The sequence below is a fragment of the Protopterus annectens genome, chromosome 13.part0 (assembly GCF_019279795.1).
Source record: "Protopterus annectens isolate FY-2018-M chromosome 13.part0, PAN1.0, whole genome shotgun sequence".
Classification (NCBI taxonomy): Eukaryota; Metazoa; Chordata; order Ceratodontiformes; family Protopteridae; genus Protopterus; species Protopterus annectens.
The window spans coordinates 1334912726-1334940295 of NC_056747.1; the positions used below are offsets into that span (position 1 = coordinate 1334912726).

At 40.3% G+C, this 27570-nt stretch overlaps 1 protein-coding gene across 1 annotated transcript in view; it reads left to right on the plus strand.

Annotated features, from left to right (window-relative positions):
* The first annotated feature begins 24389 nt into the window (after window positions 1-24389).
* Window positions 24390-27570, plus strand: part of RDM1 (RAD52 motif containing 1) — a 502099-nt gene continuing 498918 nt past the window's right edge. Inside the window, exon 1 of the mRNA XM_044055362.1 lies at window positions 24390-24706. Within this exon, the coding sequence (XP_043911297.1) occupies window positions 24602-24706 (105 nt within the window). The 5' untranslated portion in view covers window positions 24390-24601. The remainder of the gene's footprint in view (window positions 24707-27570) is intronic.

Genomic DNA, 27570 nt, shown 5'->3' on the forward strand with positions numbered 1-27570 from the left:
GACATGGGAGGTAAGATGTTAACTTAGTTCCAGTTGAAATTTTAGCATTTTCTCAAGCTTTTTGGTGAGACAAGTTTCAGCTAATGAAGTATTTAGTCGACAACTTGCAGAGAAACAGAAGCACAGTTTGTAAGGAATGCATGATTTCGGCCACATTTATATTTGAGAATCTTTCTTTTTTTCCAGTAAGATCAGATACTCTTAACTTTTTTCTCCTTTCATTTAAGGTCTAATAATGAATAAAAGAACGGTGGGGCATAACTATGCATCAGTACCATGCACCACAAATGTTACCACAAAACCCAAAATAAATGCCCTCCACACACTCTTTATAAGAAAAATTAGGATGGGGAGGTTCAAATGCATTTCATTCACTTTCAGTAAGAAACTTTGCACAAGTAAGAAATAAGGTTACTTTTACCTTACCTGTACTTATTAAATTTCACTGACACAGGAGAGCCGAGCCCGTCAATTATTGAAACGTTCTGTTTCTTTAAACTTTCCTGTAACACAAATCGATAACAAAATAAAATACCAGATATTTCTTGCAATGTGTCCGACTGATAAGATGAATCTTAATTGTCAGTTACTGTGGTTTATGAAAGAAGGAAAAGATTGGATAATGCAAGTCCAAAGATTGCACATTAAATAATAGATTGTGATTCAAACTGAAAAACAGCTGCTCTGAAACTCAGTATTATACTTTGCAAGCATTTTTTTCACCCCTCCCAAAACCTGATACTTGTATACACTAACTTCAGGATTTCTGTGTCTTAGAGTAAAAATATTCTGAGATAACTACAGTCTTAGAAGAAGTACATATTCTCCATTTTGACTGTTCTGAGAATCACATTTATGTTTCTCAGACAATCAATAGGCACAAAGTCAATCCACTACTCTTGTACTTACAGTCAGTTCTTCGGAGGCAGGTTATTATGTGTTAGGAAGAAAAAAAAAAAAAAATATATATATATATATATAGAATAGAGCATACCTTCTTTAGTCAAGAATCTAGATTGCACAAAATAAAATAATGAGGGTCAAAGAAATAATTTTTTTCTTTTCTACTAAGAAATTTAACAGACAACAGGTTTTGCTGCATCACATCTTGAAATCGATAATGGATTTCCTGCACCTGTGAAGAAGATGCCCTCACTGCCTACACGTGCGACTAACAAAGACACTACACCTAGAAGAAATTATGAATTTGTGTGTTTCGAGAGGAGAGGCTGAAGGATTCAGAGTTCAACTGGTGGTTATACCAGGACGATAAAAACATCGACTTCACCCGGTGTAAAGTTTGCTGTTTATTTTCGATCATAACTGCTGGACTTACAGCTGTTAGGAAACATGCAGCTGGTGACATGCACAAACAAAACTATCGAAGCCAAAATTACAACTACAGTGAAACATTTCTTTTCTTCTCCTAACTTGCTGGACCAAGAACAAGTTACTGTGTCCAAATTAGCAATGATGTTTCATGGACTACAATATCATCATAGCTACTCATCGCAGGCTGGTGGTAATAAACTCTTTTGCCAAATATTTTTCAATTCCAAATTGAGCAAAAAAAAATTCTTGTGGAAAAATAAAAGCAGAGTCATTCACTGAAAACATTTTATCACCTCATTCCATGGAGTTGGCTTTAAGTGAACTGCAGCAGAAGAAAATTCTCATTAGCAACCAATGCTTCAAACAAAGACAATGTGAAAATGTATCCAACGACTTTTCATTCACCAGAGGCATCACTGATCGTTTGACTGATTTTTATATGGACAGTGATGAAACAGCAGATGGAGTAACAACCAAAGATTTTAGAAGTGCTAGAAGGCAACAGTCTACAAGTTGAAAACTTAGCTACCGTGCTGACAATGCATCAGTCAACTATGGCAAGCACCATTCCATTTTTACTAATTTAAAGACCAAACAGCCATGTCTTATCAAAGCAAATTGCAATTGCCATGTTCTGCACGGGTCTATATTATAATCTCGAAGGTTTAAAACTTCGAATCACTAAAGATCGAACTTTAGTGATCAAAGTCTTAAACCATCGAAACCAAAAAAAAAAAATATTAAATTAAAAAAATAAATAAATAGTTCACCCCCTACTTAAATAAACCTTCTCCGAGAAAACACTACATTGAAGTAAACGGAAATCTCCCCCTATAGAGATTTTCCGTTTAAACGTTCGATGTAGTGCACTTTCAGTATTCTCATGTCTACAATATTGTATTCGATATTGTCAGACTTCGAGATTTTAATATAGACCCGTTCTGCATAACACTGCCAAACATGCATGCAAACAGTTGACCTATAATGTTGAGTAACTGGTTGTCAAGGTGTACAATGAATTTTCATCATCAGCTAAATGATTGGATGAGCTGAAATCTTGCAATGACTTTGTAGGGGAAGAATACGCTGTTTTATTGCATCATATTCTTGTGCACTGGTTGTCTCTTGAACCTGCAATTGAAAGGTTGATAAAATGCTGGACAGATGTAAAGATTTACAGCATCATTGAAGGAAAACAGGAAACAAATGAATTGATTTGGAGTTTTATTACAGATCAGGAAGACGGGTTGTTAAAGAATGGCAAACTTTCTGTTCCAGAACCCTACATTCATTTTGTGTACTGCTTCATGAGAGTGTTCACATGGGCCATTAAGCAACTGGAGTCAAACACAACTTATATCACACAGCTTTTTGCTGTGATGGAGAAAGTGCGCAATGTGTTGGTCGAAAGAAAAAAATGATCAGTTGTTTGGTTTTGCGGTTAACAACAATTTTAGATTTATGACTGACAGCCAGATGTCATAATTTAAAATAGAAGCACTGAACATAATACGATCAAGCGATGGCATACCTGGATAAGTGACTTGAATTTGAAACAAGTCCGCTGAAGAAACTGCATATTCTAAACCTTGATGAGCTTTGCTGTTTTTCCTGACATTTGCGAGATAGTATTAGCCTGTGGTGTGACTGTTGATGGAGATGAACTGTATGGCAAGTATCTGTGCTTGAAGCAAGTCATCCCAAAGCTGAAGACAAATCACACTGAAGATGACAAATGATGGGTTGAATTCTTTAGTGGCTGTGATGCACTTAACTTGAAATGAATCAATGAGTTTGTTTTTGCTATTCCTACTAGCAACGCCCACTTTGAACATATATTTTCAATGATGAAAAACTTTTGGACTAATGACAGAAACTACATGAGGCATGAGCTTGTGAAAGCTGAACCGTGTGTAAAAGTCACCTTTGATTTATTGTGTTCTCAGTTTTTTCACTATGTATCCAAAGCAAAGTTATTGCTGACAGAAACATTAATTTAAGCTTAAGAAGAAAAGGGATCAGAGCATTAGACAGTAGTAATGGAACAGTCACAGTTTATGGTGCATATTTGATTGAAGCATTAGGACTTTAGGACCTTGAGGGAGACGTATTTAAAACTGGATGGCTTTAGAACCTCACCGGAGACTTTTATAACAAAAGAACAGCAAGCCCCAGAAACCTCTAGGAGAGCACTGAGCCGTTGAGTGTCCTAATGTAAACATTACATCCCAAATGCAGCACAGGAGATTTGATGGCCATCCAGCAGTAGGACTAACTGAAGCCAGAGCGAGCCCATCAAAACAGTGAGTGCAGCTGGTGTAACCAGTGCTGTAGATGTGTAGCACGTCATTTAACACTTACAGTAAAGCTGTAAAAAGGATCCTGGCTGATCCCATTGTTCCATGTTTACTTCAAGCAGTCACATCTTTTACATATTTTACTTATCAAATATCAAATTATCAATTTACTGTAGAAGCAGTTCCATCTTTTCCGTACCAAATTATCAATTTATGGATGAAGCAGTCTAAGACACATCTAAGTACTATTTGTAAAATTGTAAATTTTCATCAGCAGAACATGTTTAAATCTAGGGTATTGTAAAATGCAAGATTAGTAAAAGGAAAGCTGTGCTTGCTAAACTGCTGATAGCAAAAGTAAAAACTATGAAGTTTTCCTAAATGGAGTATATGTACTTTAGCTAGCCTACTTAATGAAGGAAGTTTGCTGAACTGTGCTAGAAGCTCTGATCCTGCCTTGAGAAAGTTGCTTATTTTCTATAAAGGGTACAGAGTTATCTGCAATTTTTCAGGAGACCCCAAAGATATGATTTACTGAAAGATGATTTAGAAGTATGGGACTATAGTAGTTCTCTGAAAAAGCTTTCCGCCGAACGCTACATCGTCGACCTGTAATCAGCGAAATTCACTTCCGCGATTCGCTGAATACTTACAGGCCAAAAACGTAGTTGGCCAACTACACATCTTTGCCCTTTTCTCCACTGTAATGCGATCTCGGAGTTGGTATATTTAGTTAGGGGGTGGGGGGGACACAGCCCTCCCACATGGGTGGGTTTGGTTTAACTAGATTTGGGTCCATTGGGTAGCGGGGCAAGTATTTGTTTGCCCTTTAAGTACTCAGTGAATTGCGGAAGTGAATTTCAGTGAATACAGGTAGACAAAGTTGCATTGGGTGGAAAGTTTTTTGGTGAACTAATATAGACCCAGAAGTATACACGTCCCAGCTGCAGACTGCTGAAGGAACTATATCAAAGAGTGTGTTTAGACTGCATCTGATCCTGCAAGTAAACGAGGGAACTTTCTATAGTTTAGACATGTTAACTAGAAAATTCAGCCAGCAAGGGCAGTGCTGGGGCTAAAGGCTACTGATTTAAATTTGGTTATCCATTTCTTTGAAGGAAGTGCTTTAAGTGTTTCCTAGTTTTTGTGTAAGAGAAGCTAAAACAAGTGTCCTGAGCTTTTTCTTCTGTTTTAACAAGGCCGAACTACAATTGACTCTTTTGCTTCCCCCTTGCTAAACTGTGTGTGAACAAATATTATGACCCAATACTTTTTGTGCACTTCCTAAATGCTGTGATAACTTTGCTATAATATCCATGCAACAAAAACATGGTTAGGTCTTTCTGTTACACCCTGAAACAATGCCCCTGGTTGTTGCACATTGTAAACTATGAAGTGCCATTTCAACCTGTTTCAGAAGACCCCTGCAACACATCATTGTAAATACACTCTGCTACACACATCATTTGGAGATTTAGCCTCTGAACTATGTTTCTGATCATCTGTCCACACTCGTACATTGTGTAGTTCTCTTGTTGGGTCCACTATCCATGATGCTCCCAACTCTTCAATGCCTGGCTTAGCAACCACACTCAGGCCTCAAGTCTTTCTGTCTTTCCTTCACTATTCCTATAGCATCTGAAAGACCTTTTGTATCCTTCATCACAGGCTGAAACATCAGGATGACATTATAAATATTTTGAACAGCAGCTCTCCCTTTGTATAATTTCTGCTGGCCTTTAGTTCTGCCAGATTCTGTAAAATAAACATCTTCCAGCAACTTGCAATGCGTAAAGAGAGAGAGAGAGAAAAAAAATAAAAAGAACAACAATATTATTGTGCGCTTTCATGCATTCTTCCATTCTCCTTCACGGCTAGTTGTGTATGTTACTTATGTAATTAACTGAACCAAGTAAATCCAAAGCAACCAAACCTTTGCTGGTGTTTCCTGCCTTCGATTTGGTTGCTTTGGATTTACTTACTTATGTAATTCATACTTGGAGAGTCACTGAAACTGGAGTCAAATTCCTTATATGTGTGCATACGTGGCCAATAAATGTGATTCTCAGTCTGACAGCTAATCCACACCCCTTGGTGACTCCATTCTTCCTGATATCACCAACATAAGTGGAGAAGCTGCATTTATACTTCTGCTTGACTATAGTCTTCCCATAGCAAAAGCCAGGAAACTACAATGCAGATGATTTTTTTTCATTTTGTCACCAAATACAAAACTATATCTTAAGTCCTAAGGTATCCGAAAAATGCCTGTGCAGTCTTAAATAAGCTGTGCTCATCATTTTATTATAGTATTATGTGTTATAATACAAGACTAAAACATAGTGATTAAGGATATTTAGTAATATTACAACATAAACCCAGCCACTGGGGATGCACAAGCCAGTGCATTTCTTTGTGCTGGTCCCAAGCCTAGATAAATGGGGAGAGTTACATCAGGGAGGGCATATGGTGTAAAACCTCTTCCCAATAACATATGCGGACAACAATACAAATTTCCATACTGGATCGGTCGAGGCCCTGGTTAACAACAACTGCCACCAATACTGTTAGCCAACAGGGTGCTGGCAGAAATTGGGCTACTGTTGGCCGAAGGAGAAGAAGAGGGGGAAGGCATGCCCGAAAGCAGAAAGAGAGGAGGAAGGTTAGGAGTGTAGTAGTGACGGTAGGAACTTTGAATTTTGGCAGTATGACTGGTATAGGGAGAGAGCTAGCTGATATGATGGAGAGAATGAAGGTTAATATATTGTGTGTGCAACAGACCACATGGAAGGGGAGTAAGGCCAGGTGTATAGGAGGTGTTTTCAAATTGTTCTGTCATGGTGTGAATGGGAGGAGAAATGGGGTAGGGGTTATCCTGAAGGAACAGTATGCCAAGTGTGTTTTGGAGGTGAAAAGTGTGTCGGATAGAGTGACATTTATGAAGCTGGAAACTGATGGTGCAATGATGAATGTTGTTAGTGTATACGTTCCGCAAGTTGGGTGTGCGATGGATGAGAAGTGAAATTTTGGAGTGAGTTGGATGAAGTGGTGGTGAGTGTACCTAAGGGTGAGAGACTGGTGATTGGAGCATATTTCAGTGGGCATGTTGATGAAGGGAACAGAGGGGATGAGGAAGTGATGGGCAGGTATGGTGTTAAGGACAGGAATGCACAAGGTCAGATGGTAGTGGATTTTGCAAAAAGGATGGACATGGCTTTGGTGAATATGTATTTTAAGAAGAGGGAGGAGCATAGGGTGACGTACAAGAGTGGAGGAAGATGCACACAGGTGGATTATATCTTATGTAGAAGGGCCAGTCTGAAGGAGATTGGAGACTGTAAAGTGGTGACAGGAGAAAGTGTAGTTAGGCAGCATAAAATGGTGGTCTGTAGGATGATGTTGGTGATCAAGAAGAGGAGGACAAGTGTGAGAGCAGTGCCAAGGATCAAATGGTGGAAGTTGAAAAAGGGTGATTGTGAGGTGGAGTTCAGGGAAGAGTTAAAACATGCTCTGAGGCAGTGAAGAGTTACCGAATATCTGGGTAACTATAGCAGAGCAGAGATGGTAAGGGAGACAGTAAGAAAGGTGCTTGGTGTGACATCTGGACAGAGGAAGGAGGACAGGGAGACCAGGTGGTGGAATGAGGAAGTACAGGAGAGTATACAGAGAAAGAGGCTGGTGAAGAAGAAGTGGGATTGTCAAAGAGATGAAGAAAGTAGACATGAGTATAAGGAGATGAGGCGCATGGCAAAGAGAGAGGTGGCAAAGGTTAAGGATAAGGCATATGAAGAGTTGTATAAAAGGTTGGACACTAAACAGGGTGAAAAGGACCTGTACCGATTGACTAAACAGAGGGACCGAGCTGGGAAAGATGTGCAGCAGGTAAGGGTGATAAAGGATAGTGAGGGAAACGTACTCACAAGTGGGGAGAGTGTATTGAGCAGATGGAAGGAGTACTTTGAATGGCTTATGAATAAAGAGAATGAGAGAGAGAGAAGGTTGGATGATGTGGGGATAGTGAATTAGGACGTGAAACAGATTAGCAAGAAGAAAGTAAGGACAAATATGAAAAGGATGAAGAATGGAAAGGCTGTTGGTCCAGATGACATACCAGTGGAAGCATGGAGGTACTTATGAGAAATGGCAGTGGAGTTTTTAACCAGATTGTTGAAAGAAATCTTGAAAAGTCAGAGGATGCCTGAGGAGTGGAGAAAAAGTGTTTTGGTACCTATTTTTAAAAATAAGGGTGATGTGCATAGCTGTAGTAACTACAGAGGGAGAAAACTGATCAGTCACAGCTTGAAGTTATGGGAAAGAGTAGTGGAAGCTAGGTTAAGAAGGGAGATGATTAGTGATCAACAGTATGGTTTCATGCCAGGAAAGAGCACTACAGATGTGATGTTTGCTCTGAGAGTGTTGATGGAGAAATATAGAGAAGGTCAGAAGAAGTTGCATTGTGTCTTTGTGGAGTTGAAAAAAGCATATAATAGGGTGCCTAGACAGGAGTTGTGGTACTGTATGAAGAAGTCGGGAGTGACCGAGAAGTATGTACAGGATATATACAAGGGTAGTGTGACAGTGGTACATCTGCAATGAGAGTGACAGATGCATTTAATGGAGGTGGGATTACATCAAGGATCAGCTCTGATCCTTCTTATTTGCAATGGTGATGGACAGGTTGACAGACGAGATCAGACAGGAGGCCCCATGGACTATGATGTTTGCAAATGACATTGTGATCTGTAGTGAGAGTAGGGACCAGGTTGAGGAGACCCTGGAGAGGTGGAGATATGCTCTAGAGAGAAGAGGAATGAAGGTCAGCAGGATTAAGACAGAATATGTGTGTGTGAATGAGAGGGAGGATAGAGGAATGGTGAAGATGCAGGGAATGGTGAGGATGCAGGGAGTAGAGCTGGTGAAGGTGGATGAGTTTAAGTACTTGGGATCAACAATTCAGAGTAATGGTGAGTGTGGAAGAGAGGTGAAGAAGAGAGTACAGGCAGGGTGGAGTGGGTGGAGAAGAGTGTCAGGAGTGATTTGTGACAGACGGGTACTAGTAAGAGTGAAAGGGAAGGTCTACAAGAGGGTAGTGAGACCAGCTATGCTGTGTGGGTTGGAGACGGTGAGACTGACAAAAAGGCAGGAGTCAGAGCTGGAAGTGGCAGAGTTAAAGATGTTAAGATTTTCACTGGGTGTGACAGGATGGACAGGATTAGGAATAAGTATATTAGAGGGTCAGCCCAGGTTGGACAGTTTGGAGACAAAGCCAGAGAGGCGAGATTGCGTTGGTTTGGACATGTGCTGAGGAGGGATGCAGAGTATATTGGGAAAAGGATGCTAAAGATGAAGCTACCAGGCAACAGGAAAAGAGGAAGGCCTAAGGTAAGATTTATGGATGTGGTGAGAGAGGACATGCAGGTGGTTGGTGTGACAGAGCAAGATGCAGAGGACAGGAAGAAATGGAAACAGATGATCCGCTGTGGTGACCCCTAATGGGAACAGCCTTAAGAGAAGAAGTAATATTCAAATACAAAGACCAAAGTGGTGATTTTTTTTTTTTTTTTGAGGATGTGCAGGCCAGGCAATGGGTTCTAGGGTAGACTTTTGGCTTTAAGTACAGCCTTGTAGTCAGTAGCAATTAAAATAAAATTTCATATTATATATGTGTTCATGATTTTTTTGTGTATGTGTGTGTGTGTAAGAGAGAATTCTATGTCAACTGTTTAGACTTTTAAAGTATTAGGATAATTATTCTCTTTGGCTAGGGGGCGGCCAAGGTGGTGCAGTGGTTAGCATTGCCGCCTACAGAGAAGAGTCTCTTTGGTTGATCCTCGGCTGGGGTGCCTTCTGTGCGGAGTCTGCATGTCCTCCCTGTGGTCGCGTGGGTTTCCTCCGGGTGCTCCGGTTTCCTCCCACATCCCAAAGACATGCTGCAGGTGGATTGGACACTCTAAATTGGCTTTAGGTGTGCGTGTGAGTGTGCCTTCTGTGGAAGGGGGGCGGGCTGGCGCTGACTCGACACCATAAAACTCTACTGCCATTCAATGTGCGGACAAGGTGATCCAAGAAGAAGAAGATTCTCTTTGGCTAGGACTGGAGATGTTTCTCTGCTGTCATGTGTGAAAGTGTACACTTCAATGAAATAAAAACCCCATGAGTCTTTAGCACCTAGACCTCATTCACAGAATTTGGTTGATGTCAGCTCAGCATCTTTTTTTTCAGAATTTTGCATCCATTAAGTACTGTCAGTTTCCTTTTCAGCATTACTGAATTCAGCAAAATTATTTATTTTTATTGTTATTTTTCTACATAATATTTATTTTAAATGTTAGTCTCCTGACATTTTCCCCTTTTTGGGTACTTGTTAATATGTCAATTTTGAGGCTCCTTCTGTTGTGCCCACCCTGTGTTTTCCAGTGATCCTTTTCAAATACAATTATTGGTTATTTTCTCAATTAGATTTGTTTAGTCTGTACATCTTGATTATCTGCAAATTTACACCCACATTCTACAGCAAGATAATTCAAGCATCATGTTCCTGACAGGCGACAGCAGACACTACATTTTACAAATGCATGTATTAGGTTACACTATACCTCAGTATCAAGCAGAATAAAGTATTAAGTACTTTCAGCTAATCTAAGCACAAAAAAAGATCATAACATGTCCACTAATGGGATGCAGTTTGGGTTGCCACTTGCCACCTTTTCAAATGCCCAAAATGAAACATTTTTTATAGAAATGTGAGATTCTGCAGGAAAAAACTTACCCATGGGTATGTTTTGTTCCATGGCAGGGTAAGTGCAAAAGCTTAATGTTTACAGCCAGAAGAAAGTAAGAAATGTAAGTTACAGTTAAGAAAAATAATGCCAGCGACAGACTAATGGGTCCAAACATTATTAAGCAAACGTTTGCATTTCAGGTACCAAAATTACATGCATTTTTGCTTTCACGTCATTCATGTCCAGAATTTTTAACATGAAAAGTTGGCAAGCCTAGTGATGGTCCCCCATTGTGCACAGAGATTGCTGTTGTTGTCCTCTGTTTCACTGTAAAATAGCCAGTTCACAGGCTGTGGTTAAACAGGGAAACAAATGGGTCTCCTAGGTCATGTTTTAAATTGCTCAAAAGGTAGCCTAGGATGCTGTCTCATCCCACTACTGCAGTGTTTTTGGCCTTGGAGAGCTCCAAGATGATCTGCTCTCTTGAGATAATAGGCTGAGGAATGGTGGCAGGTATCGTTTGGGAGATGAATGGAGGGGACGGTGGGGGTGAAGTTTACTCCAAATCTGTCAACTAGCAGGCTGGCTATTACTTCCAATTGAGTTTGGGTGTTGCCATCCACAACTAGTTCAGCTCATAGCTGGGTATTCCTTTTTAGATTTTGGATGTAGTTAAAGAATGCTTTGTGATTATGCTTAGCTAGGAGGCTATTTTTGCTTTGTAATTAGCTTCAGAGGACTTGACAAGATCTCTGATTTGTTTGTTTATGCTAGAGAGGGATTTCTTCCTCTGCTGAGCTAGCTCCCTCGTGCTCTTGGACATTAGTTTCTTTCTCTTGTTGTACAGCATGCTTATACTATTGATCCACCAGGGGTGGCTTGTTTTTTTCGGAAAGACCTGGTTTTAATCCAGTTAGGTACAGTTGATTCTATACAACTGTGGTTATACAGGGCATTGGTGTACACCTCTACATAGGAGTCCATGTTATCTGCATTCGAGGGGGCTTTGAAACTTCTTATACCATCACTTAGCTGGAGGCGATTTGTCTTTGAAAAAATTTTAAGCATTTTTGAGCTTGATGGGGATATCTGGTCTTATAATTACATTGAACGAGACTGATTTATTGTCCGATCTTACCAGGGAGGACATCAAATGGGTGGGGTACAATGCTCTTCCATGCTAGTATTATATCCAGGACATTTGAACCTCTTGTGGGTGTGCTGACTAGCTGTTCCACAACATTTGCACTGACCAGGAACCTCTGAGCTAGCATGTTTGTGGTTGTGTATGTTTCCCAGTTGATGGTAGGGTAATTAAAATCAACCATGTTTCATGGTTTGGGACCTATAGCTAACTATGATGTGGTAGGTGGCTTTGTCTATAGTTAATTGCACATGGAGTAGCTCAAGAGAGTCATATTGTTTGACCAGTCTTGAGATGCACTTATCCTTAATGAAGATGGATACACCTCCTCCTTTGGTTCTTTCATGCTCGGTTTGTGGTCTGAACACATGGAAGGCATTGTAGCTCTGCACAGCTGGAATACTTTCTGTGCCTTTGAACCATGTCTTGGTGACTGCACAGATGTCATCATCTTCCAAAGTGAGGAGTGCTTCCAGGGAGTCCTAGCATTAAGCAGCAGCACTTTGGGTTTATTTAGAGAGGATTTTGACCCATGGATAATTGAAGTTGCCTAGACTCACAGTGTTGGGTTTAACAGATATGGAATCCAACTTGTCAAGATACATAACGTTGGTCCTCATGAGACAAAGTGGGGGATCTATAGCTGGTAATGATGTGGCAACTGAACTTATCAAATACAGACAAAATGTCAGTGTGCTTGAATTCATGATATTGAAGTATTTGTCAAGTTAATATTTGAAAATATAAACACAGATTTTTCCCTGCAGCCTCCTGATGGTTTATAATAGTGACAAATAATGTACCTAATACAGAGGGAGTTATCAGCTGGGCTCTTTACTCATCTCTAGCTTCTTTTCAACTATCTGTCTCACTGCAAACATCTGGTCGGTAGTGCTACATCCAGATCTGGAACTACTCATCTCCCATCTCACTTCTTTCATGCAGTGTGACAGGAGTTAGATTCCTTTAAACTGGCACTAGTATGCTTATTCTCCAGCCATCTGGGATATGCCTCTCTCCATGATGCTATGAGTACCCTCAGAAGCCATTTCCCACCTATCTCACACAACATCTTGATCATATCTGACATGACTTCATCTGAGTAATAACCTATGAACCTATGAACTTCCAGGTCTTCAGCCTTGTCTCTGTTGACCTTAGAGCCTTCTTGCAGCTGATTGTGTTATGCTGTGACCAAACTCTTTCAAGGGGGATGACTTTGCAATCACTGATTCTACCCCAGTGCCCTTTACTTAATAGCAGGAAGTGTACCTGAATTGCATGTTGGCCACGCCTGTTATGTGATCTTGTTACTGTTTCTTTGTCTTGCTGAACCACGTGTTGGCCACCCATATGGCAGACAGAGGTCTAAAATGGCCCCTCCTTATATATTCCTGTTGGCTCACCTATGTTGGTTTATAGGTTTATACTAGGCTAACTGCCCTTTTGAGCCATTTTAAGCCTAGCAAATTATCCCATGTAAGAATCAAACCCTGCACCTTGTGTATGTAAGGTAAACACCTTAACCATTATGCCAATCTCCCACCCGTATGCCAGACAGAAGTCTAGAATGGCCTCTCCTTCTATGTAAGTAGTCCCAGGCAGTCTTCATATCCTTTTCTGTCTATCCTTATATGTGCATTCAGCACCCCATTTATCAATACCAACTTATTTTGTCTTGCTCTACCTAGTAGATCCTGCAAATGCTGCCTGAATGGACTCATTTCCTCACTCTCATAACCCTGCTGTGGGGCACAGGCTACTATTGTGACACATTTCACTGTCTTTTTCTCACTACATTTCCCACATCATTTCTAGACTTTCCTCCTCCTGAGTAACAGACTCTGGACCCTAAGCCAAGTAACTTTGCTGCACTGACTCCTTAATCATGTTCATAGGTTCATAGGTTCATAGGTTTATACTAGGCTATCTGCCCTAAGGCATTTATAAGCCTAGCCCAAATTATTGTGGCTTACGCCACCCCTTATATGAAAAAATACTGTGCCCATTAGTTTGTTGTGCCTCTGTCCAGCAGTGACACAGAGATGATTCCTGGGGTAAACCTACGATCTCCCATCCACAGGTCTAGATTTCTCTTGAACAGAGTCAGCGAGGTGCTCTGCCTCACATGGACCGGGATTTTATTCCACAGCATAGGGAGTCTCTGAGTGATAAATCTATCCCTCCAGCACGTCCCATTTATATCCGTGCTAAGGTTTAAGTCGCTTGCTCTAGTGGTTTTGGTGGATTTGGATTTTTGAGGTGGAGCATGTCGATTAATGCTGGGTTGGACATGGCCTTGTATGTCAGGCACATGTGACCTCTGAGCAGGCGGTATGCGACTGAATAGAGCTGGAGTTTCTTCAATCTGGCAGCATATGACAGATTTTGGAGTCCCTTTATCCTTTTGGTGAGGAACTTTTGGGGTCTCTCCAATTGCTGCAGATGTCGGGTGAGATACATCCCGAATGGGGCATTGTACTCGATCATTGGTCTGATAAGTGAAGAGTACAGGGAACAATGACCTCACTAGATCTGGATGTGAATCCTTCATGATCAGGTGGGCAATGTAGAAGGTCTTTCTAACCACTTTAGCAATGTGAGTGTCAAAGAAAGGCCACTGTCAACCTGGGTCCCCAGGTCCCTGATAACCTCTTCTGTGCTTAGTGGATTGCCACCTATATGGTAGCTTGGGGTTACCTTGTTTTTCCCGAAGGGTATGACTATACATTTTTGGCGTTTAACTTCAGGCCATGGCTCTGGCACCAGCTATCTGTTTCCGTGAGTCCCTTCTGAAGGATATCCGTGTCTGATGCACTTTCCACTATGGCCCAGTTTGCAGTCGTCTGCAAACTTTGTCAACAAAGTCCTCCCATGTTGGCCTGTACTTCTGAGAAGTAGATGCCAAACAATAGGGGCCAAGGACCGAGCCCTGTGGGACACCACTTGTGACCGGCTTGGAGTCTGACACAGCGCCAGCAACTCTAACCCTGTGGGTTCTGTCCTTAAGCCAGTTTGCAACCCATCTTGTGACATATGGGTTTACATTTAAGCTGGTAAGTTTTCTACAATACCCGAGTGGGGTATTGTGTCGAAAGCCTTGCAAGGTCAAGGTAGGCTGTATGGACTGCCTTTCCTCATCAATGGCCTTGGTGACTGTTTGAAGAAGTCAACCAAGTTCAAAAGGCATGATCTTCCCTTGACAAAGCCAAACTGGGTCGGGTCCAATGTCTGCAAGTCCCCTATATCTTTGTTTATGAGCTCCATTATGATCCTCTCCATAGCTTTGCAGACTAGACTTGTTAAGCTTATGGGGCGGTAATTACCAGGGTCCGTAGAGGCACCGCCTTTGTGGAGTGGGACCACAGTTGCCGTCACGCCACTCCTTGGGCACGTATCCTGTGGTAAGGCTGAGATTAAACAGCTGCCTTATGCGGGTTTAATTCCTCATTTAGCTCATGTAGCACACAGCCGGGGACACCATCCGGTCCCATTGATGCTGTGTTTTAGCTTTAGAGAGCAGCTTTCACCTGCGCATTTGAGATGTCGGGAGGCTACACTCGGCTGGGATAGTTATCTCTCCTTTAGGGGAGAGGGGTGAAGTTTGCACTGAACCTGTCTGCCAGTATGTTGGCAATGTCTGTGGGTTCAGTGATTTTGTATCATTTTGGACTAATTCTGAGCATATCTGGGAGTTTCCACCCAGGTTCCTAACATAGCTGAAAAAGGCCTTATGATTGTCCTTTGAATCCATGGCAATTTTCTCTCAAAATTGGCCTTAGTTGATTTTATGAGTGCTCGTATTTTTTTCTAATAATGATCAGGGGTGACTTCCCTTTTATGGATTTTGTTCTATCATGTAATAGCTTTCTCCTCTTATTGTAAAGTTTGTTAATGGCTGGGGTCCACCAGACTGGACGTTTGCCCTTTGTGGAAAGAGTCTTGGTTTTATTTGGGATTGCCTGATCCATGCAGTCCTGGAGGTGTTCATAGAAGGCATTTGTAAGGGCTTCCGCAGCTTGGGTTTCCAAGCTCTGTTCTGTCAGTGAACCTGTATTGAGTGTAACAATCCTTAGTTCATGTTTGGCAAGTTGACTGAATTAACGTCCGGCTTTCACTGCACAGAACCAATACAGCAGGAAAAAACTGGAACCTGTTACCCAATGAACTAACACTAATTACATCCTTGCCACTCTTTAAACAAAAACTCAAAAAACACCTCCAAATGCACTGGCTATGCCCTTGTAGTAACCCTGACTAACAACCATCTTCACACGTTTCTTCCTCTTCTAACCAAAGTTCCAAACATTTAAATACTTAATCTTGTATTATGACTGACACTATTTAAACTCTAATCAACTTATTGCTTATATCCTTGAACCTGTTGTGAACTATTGTACATAACTCTTACAGTATTATAACTGTTTTAGCTTTCTTAAGCAATATTATGTTCACTGTTACTTTTCTTAATGTGTTCTGATCTCTGAAATGTAAAAACTTCCTGTTCTATTTGGTTTATTAATCCTGTATTTACCATGTAACAATATTTTTATACTTTTTATATTTTTGTATATCTGTGTGGAGCTTTTCTCCCCGGGCCTCTACAGAAAATGGATATATATTCAGCTAGACTAGCCCAGTCAACAAATGTAAAATAAATAAAATAAAACCATAACTCTCAACTGTTCAGATTTTTGTAGAATATCCAGATTCTTGCCACATGCCTTTGGTCTGTTCCTCATAAAATGTGTGGTTTTATGGTAAGTCACTAAGGACTGAAGTCACCAAATAATGACATATGTTTGAGTTTTATAGTTCATATGCTTCAGAAAATGCATGCTAACACAAATCCTGTTATTCTAGCAACTTTCTAAGTTTATAAGAGCAATATTTAAAATCTGCCCCTCTTTTTAGCCCTTTGTCCCCCCATTATTTTAGGCTTTGCCCAGATTTCTTGCTCTAAGAGATTGAGAGGTATAGAACTATCCCAGGTAACCCAAGCCAGGCAACTAGACACCAGCCGGCCAGTAGCTTATTCAGGGCTGCTGAGCTTTATGACAGACACACACTGGCCAATAGGGGCACATACACCTCTCCCACACCACTAGTAGTATGATATACTGGGTCCACAACCCACTTATACCACAAAAACACCCATGCCTATTTTTTGGTGACAGTTGCCATGACCAAATCACCTAAAGCCAATTTTACACCATCTAGTGACAAGCCCTAACAATGCACACAGTCCATGATCCGTGGTCTTCTGTTTAGAGTATACTGCAAACCACTGATCATACCAAGTAGACACCATTTGGAGTCTGTGCTCCTGCCCACTGTTTCATGTGGAAACACACAACATGTTTCTGAAAAGTGGTGGGAACTATACAGAGGAGCAGGAAGAACATGCAAACTACATACAGGCATTATCTGGAAGTCAGGATCAGACCTTGTAATTTCTGCAGGAGAGGTGAGGATCTTTTTTAAAAAAATCTATATTAAATTATCATATATGACATAAATAATCTTACATTTGTATAAATGAAAAACATTGAGAAAAAGAACAGGTGGTTTCAGGTAAGGTGCCCCCTCAAAAGAACATCCAAATTTGTAGAAAAATCAAAAGGAGCACTCCACGGCTGACAACAACACAAATAATTTATTGATACCATAACTGGTTAAGCGCTTTCCGTTCCAACAAAAGCGTTTCTTCAGACCTTCAAATAAACAATCTCCCATACTGCATTTATATACAAAATTGGATCTCATCATCTTTATTAGTATGGTAATTAAAATTTAAAGTGCAAGTGACATTTTAAAAACATATATTATTTGTCATGATTTTTAAAACATATATCATAGCTTCTAAAATATGGATAATATTTAAAAACATATGTATAATATAAAGACAACAATCTATAAAACAGTAATAAATTCATATGACAATCATTACAAAACCTAAAACCAATTCCTATCTTAAATTCCAGTAGGCATATAAAATGCATGCTATAAAAAATAGAGAAACAACACAGCACATATGCATCTATATATAAAACATTAATCAAAAACATTATTGTATTAGTAAACTCTATGTACATAGAAGTCCTTGTTTTCTCACATAAGGATATAAATAATAGTGGGATTAATGTTTGTATGATTTAACTATGAGGTGTGGTTTCAATGAGAATATATCATTTAGGCCATGCCCTTTGTTGTTGGCCTGAAGTCTTGTTATCCATTTATTTTCTTTCTCTTCAGGTGTAGTTTTAATGTTTGCCTAATCTATCCGTTCTCAGGTTGGCTCCAATATATGAATTTAAATCTATGCTTGGTCCTTGTGTAATAACATGTTTAAGCTAATGCATTATTTTCATTCTTTATTAATAGCATAGATGTGCTCCTAACTCTTTCCTAAGTGTTCTGTTGTTTTCCTATATAAAATGATAAACAACATTGACATTGTGCTATATATATGAGATCCCTGGATTTACAATTAGCATATTTGTCAAAGATAACTTTCCAAAACAAACCATATTGATACAATTTTAGTTGCAAGTTGAAAAGGGCGGGGAATTAACTTTTTTTCCGCTTCCGGGGAAAACAGAACCAATCTGTCCTGTCAGTGAACCTGTATTGAGTGTAACAATCCTTAGTTCATGTTTGGCAAGTTGACTGAATTAACGTCCAGCTTTCACTCCACAGAACCAATACAGCAGGAAAAACTGGAACCTGTTACCCAATGAACTAACACTAATTACATCCTTGCCACTCTTTAAACAAAAACTCAAAAAACACCTCCAAATGCACTGGCTATGCCCTTGTAGTAACCCTGACTAACAACCATCTTCACACGTTTCTTCCTCTTCTAACCAAAGTTCCAAACATTTAAATACTTAATCTTGTATTATGACTGACACTATTTAAACTCTAATCAACTTATTGCTTATATCCTTGAACCTGTTGTGAACTATTGTACATAACTCTTACAGTATTATAACTGTTTTAGCTTTCTTAAGCAATATTATGTTCACTGTTACTTTTCTTAATGTGTTCTGATCTCTGAAATGTAAAAACTTCCTGTTCTATTTGGTTTATTAATCCTGTATTTACCATGTAACAATATTTTTATACTTTTTATATTTTTGTATATCTGTGTGGAGCTTTTCTCCCCGGGCCTCTACAGAAAATGGATATATATTCAGCTAGACTAGCCCAGTCAACAAATGTAAAATAAATAAAATAAAACCATAACTCTCAACTGTTCAGATTTTTGTAGAATATCTAGATTCTTGCCACATGCCTTTGGTCTGTTCCTCATAAAATGTGTGGTTTTATGGTAAGTCACTAAGGACAGAAGTCACCAAATAATGACATATGTTTGAGTTTTAGAGTTCATATGCTTCAGAAAATGCATGCTAACACAAATCCTGTTATTCTAGCAACTTTCTAAGTTTATAAGAGCAATATTTAAAATCTGCCCCTCTTTTTAGCCCTTTGTCCCCCCATTATTTTAGGCTTTGCCCAGATTTATTGCTCTAAGAGATTGAGAGGTATGTACAGAACTATCCCAGGTAACCCAAGCCAGGCAACTAGACACCAGCCGGCCAGTAGCTTATTCAGGGCTGCTGAACTTTATGACAGACACACACTGGCCAATAGGGGCACATACATCTCTCCCACCCCACTAGTAGCATGATATACTGGGACCACAACCCACTTATACCACAAAAACACCCATGCCAATTTCTTGGTGACAGTTGCCATGACCAAATCACCTAAAGCCAATTTTACACCATCTAGTGGCAAGCCCTAACAATGCACACAGTCCATGATCCGTGTTCTTCTATTTAGAGTATACTGCAAACCACTGATCATACCAAGTAGACACCATTTGGAGTCTGTGCTCCTGCCCACTGTTTCATATGGAAACACTCAACATGTTTCTGAAAAGTGGTGGGAACTATACAGAGGGGCAGGAAGAACATGCAAACTACATACAGGCATTATCTGGAAGTCAGGATCAGACCTTGTAATTTCTGCAGGAGAGGTGAGGATCTTTAAAAAAAAAATCTTTATTAAATTATCATATATGACATAAATAATCTTACATTTGTATAAATGAAAAACAAACCATATTGATACAATTTTAGTTGCAAACACTATGCATCACAGACCCCATTGAGACAACTGTAGTTGCAAACATTATACATCACTTATAATATATCCAGTCATTGTCAATTAAGTATTACATAGTTCATCCTGTCTTCTTTTAAACCTTGTTCCTCTTATACATATAACTGTCCCACAATTTCCATTTTTTCCTATGTAGTTTGCTCCTTCCCTTTTCTAAAGATCCCAATCCCAGTTGCTTTATCTCTGTTACTATAGTCACCACTTCTAGTAAAGTTGGTTTAAACTTTGATTTCCATTTTCTAGAAATTTCTTTTTTGGCAGCCACCATAATTCAACTCATCAAGGCCTTACTATGTCTTGGCAATTCCGATTCTGTTTCTTAGCTAAAGAATATCATTTTGTTAGCTACACCAGTTTGCTCACTCAGTATCTCTGACAGAGCAGCATGCGGGGAATATTTAATGTCTGCCAACTCATTACACTCTCAGAAAATATGTTCCCATTTACCTCTTTCTTTCCCATCATACCTCCAACATTTGCTGTCTACCTGAGGGAAAATTCTGGCTTTGTATTAGAACATTACCCCACCACGATTTCCACTCATGAATGGGCGTAGCCAAAATGATTGACAGGGCAAGCCCATGTGACATTGCATGGAAAACATGGCTGAGTAATAAGCCATGCAGATTATTCAGTGACATGGTGAATATTCATTGTGAATATTCATTCTCTGACCGTTGTTTAAACAGGCTTTATGCTTTTTTGTTATCTTTAATTATACTTAGGTTCATAGGTTGGTAGTAGGCTATTGGCCCTAGGGCCTGTACAAGCCTAGCCATAGTCTGGGGAGTCTCTGGGTCATGAACCTATCCCTCCAGCATGTTTTGTTTATTGTGATGACAAGGTTGAGATCCCTGGAGCATGTGGGTCTGAGGGATTGGGATTCTTTTAAGTGTAGCATGTCCAACAGCTCTGGGTTTGACATGGCCTTGTATATTAAGCAGAGATCACCTCTGAGTAGACGATATGCAACAGAGTATAGCTGGAGTTTTTTAAGGCGGTCAGCATAGGGCATCTGCTTTAGGCCTGTGATTCTTTTAGTTTGGTATTTCTGCGGCATTTCCAGTTGTTGCAGATGTCTTGAGAGGTACATACCAAACGGGGCGTTGTATTCTATAATGGGTCTAATGAGGGATGAGTACAGTGGGACAATGACCTCCTTTTTTCTGGATGAAAAGCCCTTAGTGATGAGGTGTGCCACATAGAAGGATTTCCTGACTGTTGTGGCGATGTGGTTATCGAAGGTGAGACCACTGTCCACCTGTGTCCCTAAGTCTCTCATCGCACTATTGGTGTTTAGTGTACTGCCACCTATGTGGTAATTCAAGGGTACAAGTTTTTTCCCAAAAGGGGATAACTATACATTTCTTGGCATTGAGCTTGAGCCCATGGCTCCAAGCATCTGTTTCTGTAAGGCCCTTTTGTAGAGTATCTACATCATTTGGGGATTCAATAATGGCCCCCACTTTGCAGTCATCTGAGAACTTTGTTAGCCAGAGTCCCTTAGTGTTGGCCTGTACTTCAGAGAAGTAGATGCCAAACAAGAGCGGTCCCAGGACTGAACCCTGAGGTACTCCACTTGTCACTTGTCTGGAGCTGGATTTGGAGTCGGCTACTTTTACAGTGTGGGCTCTGTCAGTAAGCCATTTGGCAACTCATCGAGTGACTTAGGGATTAATGCCCAGCTTAGTAAGTCTATCTATGATTCCAGAGTGGGGCATGGTGTCAAAGGCCTTGGTGAGGACCAGATAGGCTGTGTGAATCGCCTTACCCTCGTCCACAGCTCTGGAGACTGATTCGAAGAAGTCAATCAGGTTCAGGAGACAAGATTGGCCCTTCACGAACCCAAACTGGGTGAGGTCCAATGTTTGAAGGTTGCCAATGTCTTTGTTTATAAGTTCCATGATAATACGCTCCATGGCCTTGCAGATCAGGCTCGTCAGACTGATGGGGCAGTAGTTCCCGGGATCCAAGGTAGATCCCCCCTTGTGGAGTGGGATAACTGTAGCTGTGTGCCACTCAGTGGGCACGAAGCCTGAGGTGAGGCTATGATTAAACATGACACTTAGGTGAGATGCCATTTCATTTTGTAGTTCATGTAATACACAGCCCGGGATGTCATCTGGTCCCATCGATGCTGTATTCTTAGCTTTGGAGTGTGCGTTTTTTACCTGTGTGGCCGTTATTACCAGAATTTGGCAATCTTTCGGTATTGCGATGGGCCGTTTAGGGGGTGAGAGGGGGTGAAGTTGGCACTGAATTGATCTACCAGGATAGTGGCAATATCCTTGGGATCAGTATATTTAATGCCATTCTGTTGTAGCTCAGAGCAGATCTGAGCATTGCCATTTAGATTCTTAACATAGTTATAGAATGCCTTGTGGTTGTCTTTGGGATCTTTGGCAATTTTATTTTCATAACTAGCTTTGGAGGATTTTATGAGGGATCTCAGCTTCTTACTGAGGCTGCTAAGGGACTTTTTTGCATCCTGGGATTTTCCTGTTTTCTGCAACAGTTTCTTCCTTTTGTCGTAAAGTTTGTTTATGGCAGGGGACCACCAGATTGGCTTCCTTTTTTGGAGGAGAGCATCTTGGTTCTGTATGGGATGGCATGATTCATACATGAGTGGATGTGCTCGTACAGTGCCTTAGTGTAGGATTTAGCAGTCGAACTTTCAGTTCCATTCTGCATGGGTGTCATGAAGTTTGTCACTTCTGACTTGAGTGGCATGAAGCTGGCTTTGGAGAAGTTTTTTATGGAGGTTTCCTTACTGGGGGTGGGGTGGGATGTGAATATTAAGGGTGATTAGCTTATAGTCAGACTTGACCAACGATGGCACTGCTTTTATTATCACCTCAGCTTTTATTATATAATATCTAAAACAGAGATTAAATAAAGTTATCCATATTTTCTACATTTATAAGTGCATCGTCAAAAGCACAGCAAGACTTGGGTGTCTGACTAGTTTGTCACCTTGTATTTAACCACATACTGTATTCTAGGGTAAGAAGCAGGTCAGAATGTGTACAGTATCCCCAAGTTTTCATTTTGCAGCCCACAGTGTTGCAGTGCCCAGTCCAAAAGCCATATGTTACCACCAGACCATGAGGTAACCTTTGTAGGTGCAAACACAAATCACTTGAAGCAAAACACACTTCTGTGGAGGATGAAAAGTAACTGCAACTGTGCTCTACTTCAAGAAACGCCAAAACTTGAACCATATCCCCTACACCCCCCACCTTTCTTTACTATAATTTTGAGCAGCAATTGCTTATATTTCTGGAGATAAAGCAACAAGCAGTATTCTGTGGCAGTGGGACAATACATAAATTCAATAAATGCAATAAAAAAGACCTCCCAGAAAGGTCGCTACCTGCACCCCGCACCTTTACAGAATTGTAATTTTAAGTCTGTAATAGTTTTTATATATGCAGCATATTATGTGTTCGTACCTCTTCCCTTTAAAGAATTGTAAGTCTCAGTCTAATAGTGTAATACTTTTTATAAATGCAGCATATTCTGTGTTCGCAATAGTGTAATACTTTTTTAAAAATACAGCATATTGTGTTCATTTAGCTTTGTATTGAAATAATTACAATATTTAGCATACTCATTTTTCTGACAATGGTCTTCTAATGTTTATTTAAAGCAATTCTAAAAGTAAACGTTATGCACAGAGTGCTGGATGGAGTTTGGGCGGTCCTTGCTACTGCCCATCTGGTAGGGTAATGTAACATTCTAATACAAAACCAAAATTCTTTGGAGTCTACTTGGGGTATACAAATATCTATGTAGGGAGGTGAGGATCTTGACAATTATGACAGCTGCATGTTACCAGAAAAGTGAAACAAAGTTTCTCTAACAACACATATGAATGCTGTCATGTATCTGGAAGGCTTCCAAATTAGTAAATTTTTGTTTAGCCTCCCTGCAGTTAAGAAGTGCCACTTTAACTTGCTATGGGCCTTATTGGACTCCGCTACAGCCCATAAGAAAATTAGATTTGTGAAGAATAATAATTTCTTAGCAAAAAAACTCTTACACTCAGTTCAGACATTAGAGTGTTGTACTTATTTTTCTGAAAATACATGTTGATTTACAAATTTGTTATTTTATTAATTTTTGAGTGAATAAAACTGTCCCTGATTTTGGCCCTTCGTCATCCATTATTTTTAATTGTGTATGTTAGGGATCCTGTAAACACAAAGGGAAAACTCAGAAAGGAACAGCTGACACCTATGTGCACAAGTTACAACCCTTACTGATCTTAGTTACTTTAATTCAACCTTTACAGTATGATGATTGCCTTCAGATGCAGTTTATTCTACATTAAATTATTTTCTTCAAAAGTGAAATACCATCTTCCTAACAGTGCATAGCTCTCAACCGTTCATTTTTATAATGTGGAACTTCAGGGAACATGAACTTTTTAAGACCCAAATGAGGTACGTTCCTCGTAATTAGGTACGCTTGAGAGTTATGTGACAGTGTTCTGCTCTGTAAAACGTGCTACTTTTTTCGTAATGTTTTGAGGTTATACAGCAAAACCACCCATAAAACTAATAAAACTCCAATCAATCTAAAGACTGTCCGGGCGGAATTTGCTAGCGTACATCTTTAGGAGTCATCACAGTACGTAATGGCTATCGCTGCTTACTGACGTAATGCCTTATTAACAACAAACGACTTCTAAAAAACAAGCACACAGGTACTAAAATACTTCAGAAAGCTCCAGAAGTAGAGCTAATACCTTGGAACACCAAAAAACGAATGGAAACGCTTGAATTATCGCGGGTAAACATGATAGGAGGCGTGGCTTATCTGAATCGTAGGACGGGCGGGATGTTTGATAATTTAAGTTAGACAGAATTGCGGTTTACTATATCACAAGTAATGACAAGTTAGTATAGAGTGATATGGCTCTTCAGGCTGAGGTGATTGAGTTTTTAATTCCTTCAGAAAACAACAAAACCTTGTTTGTATGGAATTTGCAGCCCTGCTTGTCTGACGCGGAGATATACGTAAGTAGCAGGCAGAGAATGAGACACTCTGGTGTAGTAGACCGTGTAATATAGATGACACTAGATGTGCAGAGGACGCAAATGCCCTGACAGTCATTGGAAACAGCTGTCCTTTCGTTGTATATTGCAGAATGCGTAATGCTATTAAACGTTTAATTTAGGCAATGCTATGAAAAACGACTCATTCCATTCCCATGTTGTATTTCTGCCCATCTTAGTGATGATGGTTTAAAACACTAAATGGCGTGTTCATGTTTAGGCATAGAATTCGTTATCTAGCTTTATACATGTGCATAGGTATTTGCCTGTGTGTGTGTGTGTGTGTGTGTAGCACATAGTGTGTGCATGTACATATCCATCCATAGCCCCTTTTCCTATTTTTGCACATGGGGGTCTGGGTGTCACTTCAACAGTGACAATCATTTAGAGCCAAGGTTTACACAGCGGGATGGCTAGCCTTCCCTCTGTATGTGCATAAAGTCTAATGTATGTATGTGCATGTATAGATAGTATACCTATATATTACATACACACACAGTATATATTTGTGTGTAGGTATATTATATATGTGTGTGTGTGTGTGGGGGGTCTACTACTTCTTTCGGCTGCTGCCGTTAGGGGTCGCCACAGCAGATCAACTGTTTCCATGTCTTCCTGTACTCTGCTTCTTGCTCTATCACAGTCCTAGCCTTTACCTGCCTTCGGGCATACCTTCCCCCTCTTCTCCTCCTTCGGCCAACAGTAGCCCAGTTTCCGCCAGCACCTTGTTGGCCAACAGTACTGGTGGCGGTCGTTGTTAACCCGGGCCTCGACCTATCCGGTATGTATTTCTGTACTGTTGTGTGCATGTATGATTTGGCAAAATTTTCTGCCGGATGCCCTTCCTGATGCAACCCTCCCCATTTATCCGGGCTTGGGACCGGCACAAAGAAATGCGCTGGCTTGTGCATCACCAGTGGCTGGGTTCTAGTTCTAAATACTATAATTCCACAATACCGAAGACCAGAATATCGAGATGAGAATCACGAAACTAAAAATCCCGACCTACGTAAGTGTTCCCAGGGCAAGTAAACACTTGTCCAGTGTGGGGAATTATGCCCTTTCTCCACTGTACTGCCATCCCAGAGTTGGTATATATAATTGGGAGTGGGGGGGGGGGCAAAGCCCCACCACCACCTAGGTGGGTTTTAGTGCGATGTGTTTTGATGTTGTATGTTTACTTGCCATGAGAATACTTTTTAGAAGTAGATCTGTGAGTGTGTGTGTGTGTGTGTGTGTGTATATATATATATATATATATATATCTAAAATCATTACATTTTCTGCATTATATTCATCCATTCTTTTAATGTAAATAAGAAACGATTCTCCTTTTCATCTAAGTAAAATATGATTCACGCATACAACTGAAAGTCTGAGTTGGAGTTGCGAGAAAAGTTAATTTTATGTATTTTATTTTGAGCCATTTCATCTAAATAAGATAGTATTAGATTTTTTTGTATTAAATTCATTGATCATTTTCATTTAAATAAGAAATGATTACCCTTTTCATTTACTGGGAATTTCTGGTTAAAGGCTTATAGTGCCTGCATTTTTGAACTGTTTCTTACTGAAATTGGTGCGCCTTGTTTGCTGTAGCATAAACTAGATCCAGGCCTGCTGAATCTAGCTTTGTTTGTATAACTGCACTAATCCAGTCCTTCTTTTTTGGAGAAGGTTTCCCTCCACCCCAGTGGCAGGAGTGTGCAGTTAACTTGTCTGATCGAGGACTACAGGAACAGGGCTCGGTTCTGAGATTTTTTTACTGGTTAATTGGGTAATTTGTTTAAAAGCCTTTTCTGATTGCTTGTAGTCATCTAAACTGTTTTAAGTGTATTTTTTACTGTTTGTAGTCATTTAAAGCTGTTTTAAGTGTATTATTTACTGTTTTTGCCTTATCTTTTCAAAAAAAAATGTCCTTGTTTCCTACCTTTCTAAGCTTGTATAGTACAGTTTTCAGGCTAGTGCTGAATTCAGGGATGTGTTATAATTTTCTGAGTTGCCCATACCTTACTTGGATAGAGGGAGGTTTCTCTGTTCACTTGTGAGAGAGGGAGCTTTGAGCAGCCATCTGTCCCTGGAGGAGTGGTTCCAGCCCAGAAGTTAGTAGTTTATAGGCCATTTTGGGCTAATTTCTATGTCTTTCATTTCCCTGCTGTAAAACCGTTTGCATTTTGCTTCGGGCAGCGCCCATTAGCTAGGGCTAAATTTATCCCGGCTCCACCAAGTCTCCTCCTCAGTTTTTCCCTTGAAAGTAGTCTTTAACTCTCAACCTAAGCACTTAAAAAGCATCTTACAGTCCAGCACTTGCTCAGACCGAATAGCAAGCACTAATATACCCCGACACTTGATTGCCCAGCAGGGCAAGGCTCATTATTCACCCCTCACCAACCAAGTGACTAAGCAGCTCACCCTACTCTTCAGGCATGACCAAAGGGCAATTTCAGGTATACTCTCCAGTCCAGCTGGTGAACCTGGGTATCCTGAGGCAATGTTACAACTGCCTCATGTACACAGACAACCCTCTCCTCCTACCGCAAAACATTAACATATGCAAGCGATGCAATTATATAGCTAAATTGGAGGCTAAGCTCTCTCCACCCAAGACTGGAACAGGCAGTCATGAGGAGAAGGTCAACACTTGCACCACACCTCCAGCCTCACATAGACATACTAAACCAGCACTGGCAAAAAATACACATAAATACACAAAATCATACTTGAAGGCTCTAAATAAAAACCTGCAAAAGCATCACAGACCTCCCAAGCAGACACCCAAAAAACCTGCATCTCCCATCACAAACCAGACAACACATAAAACACAA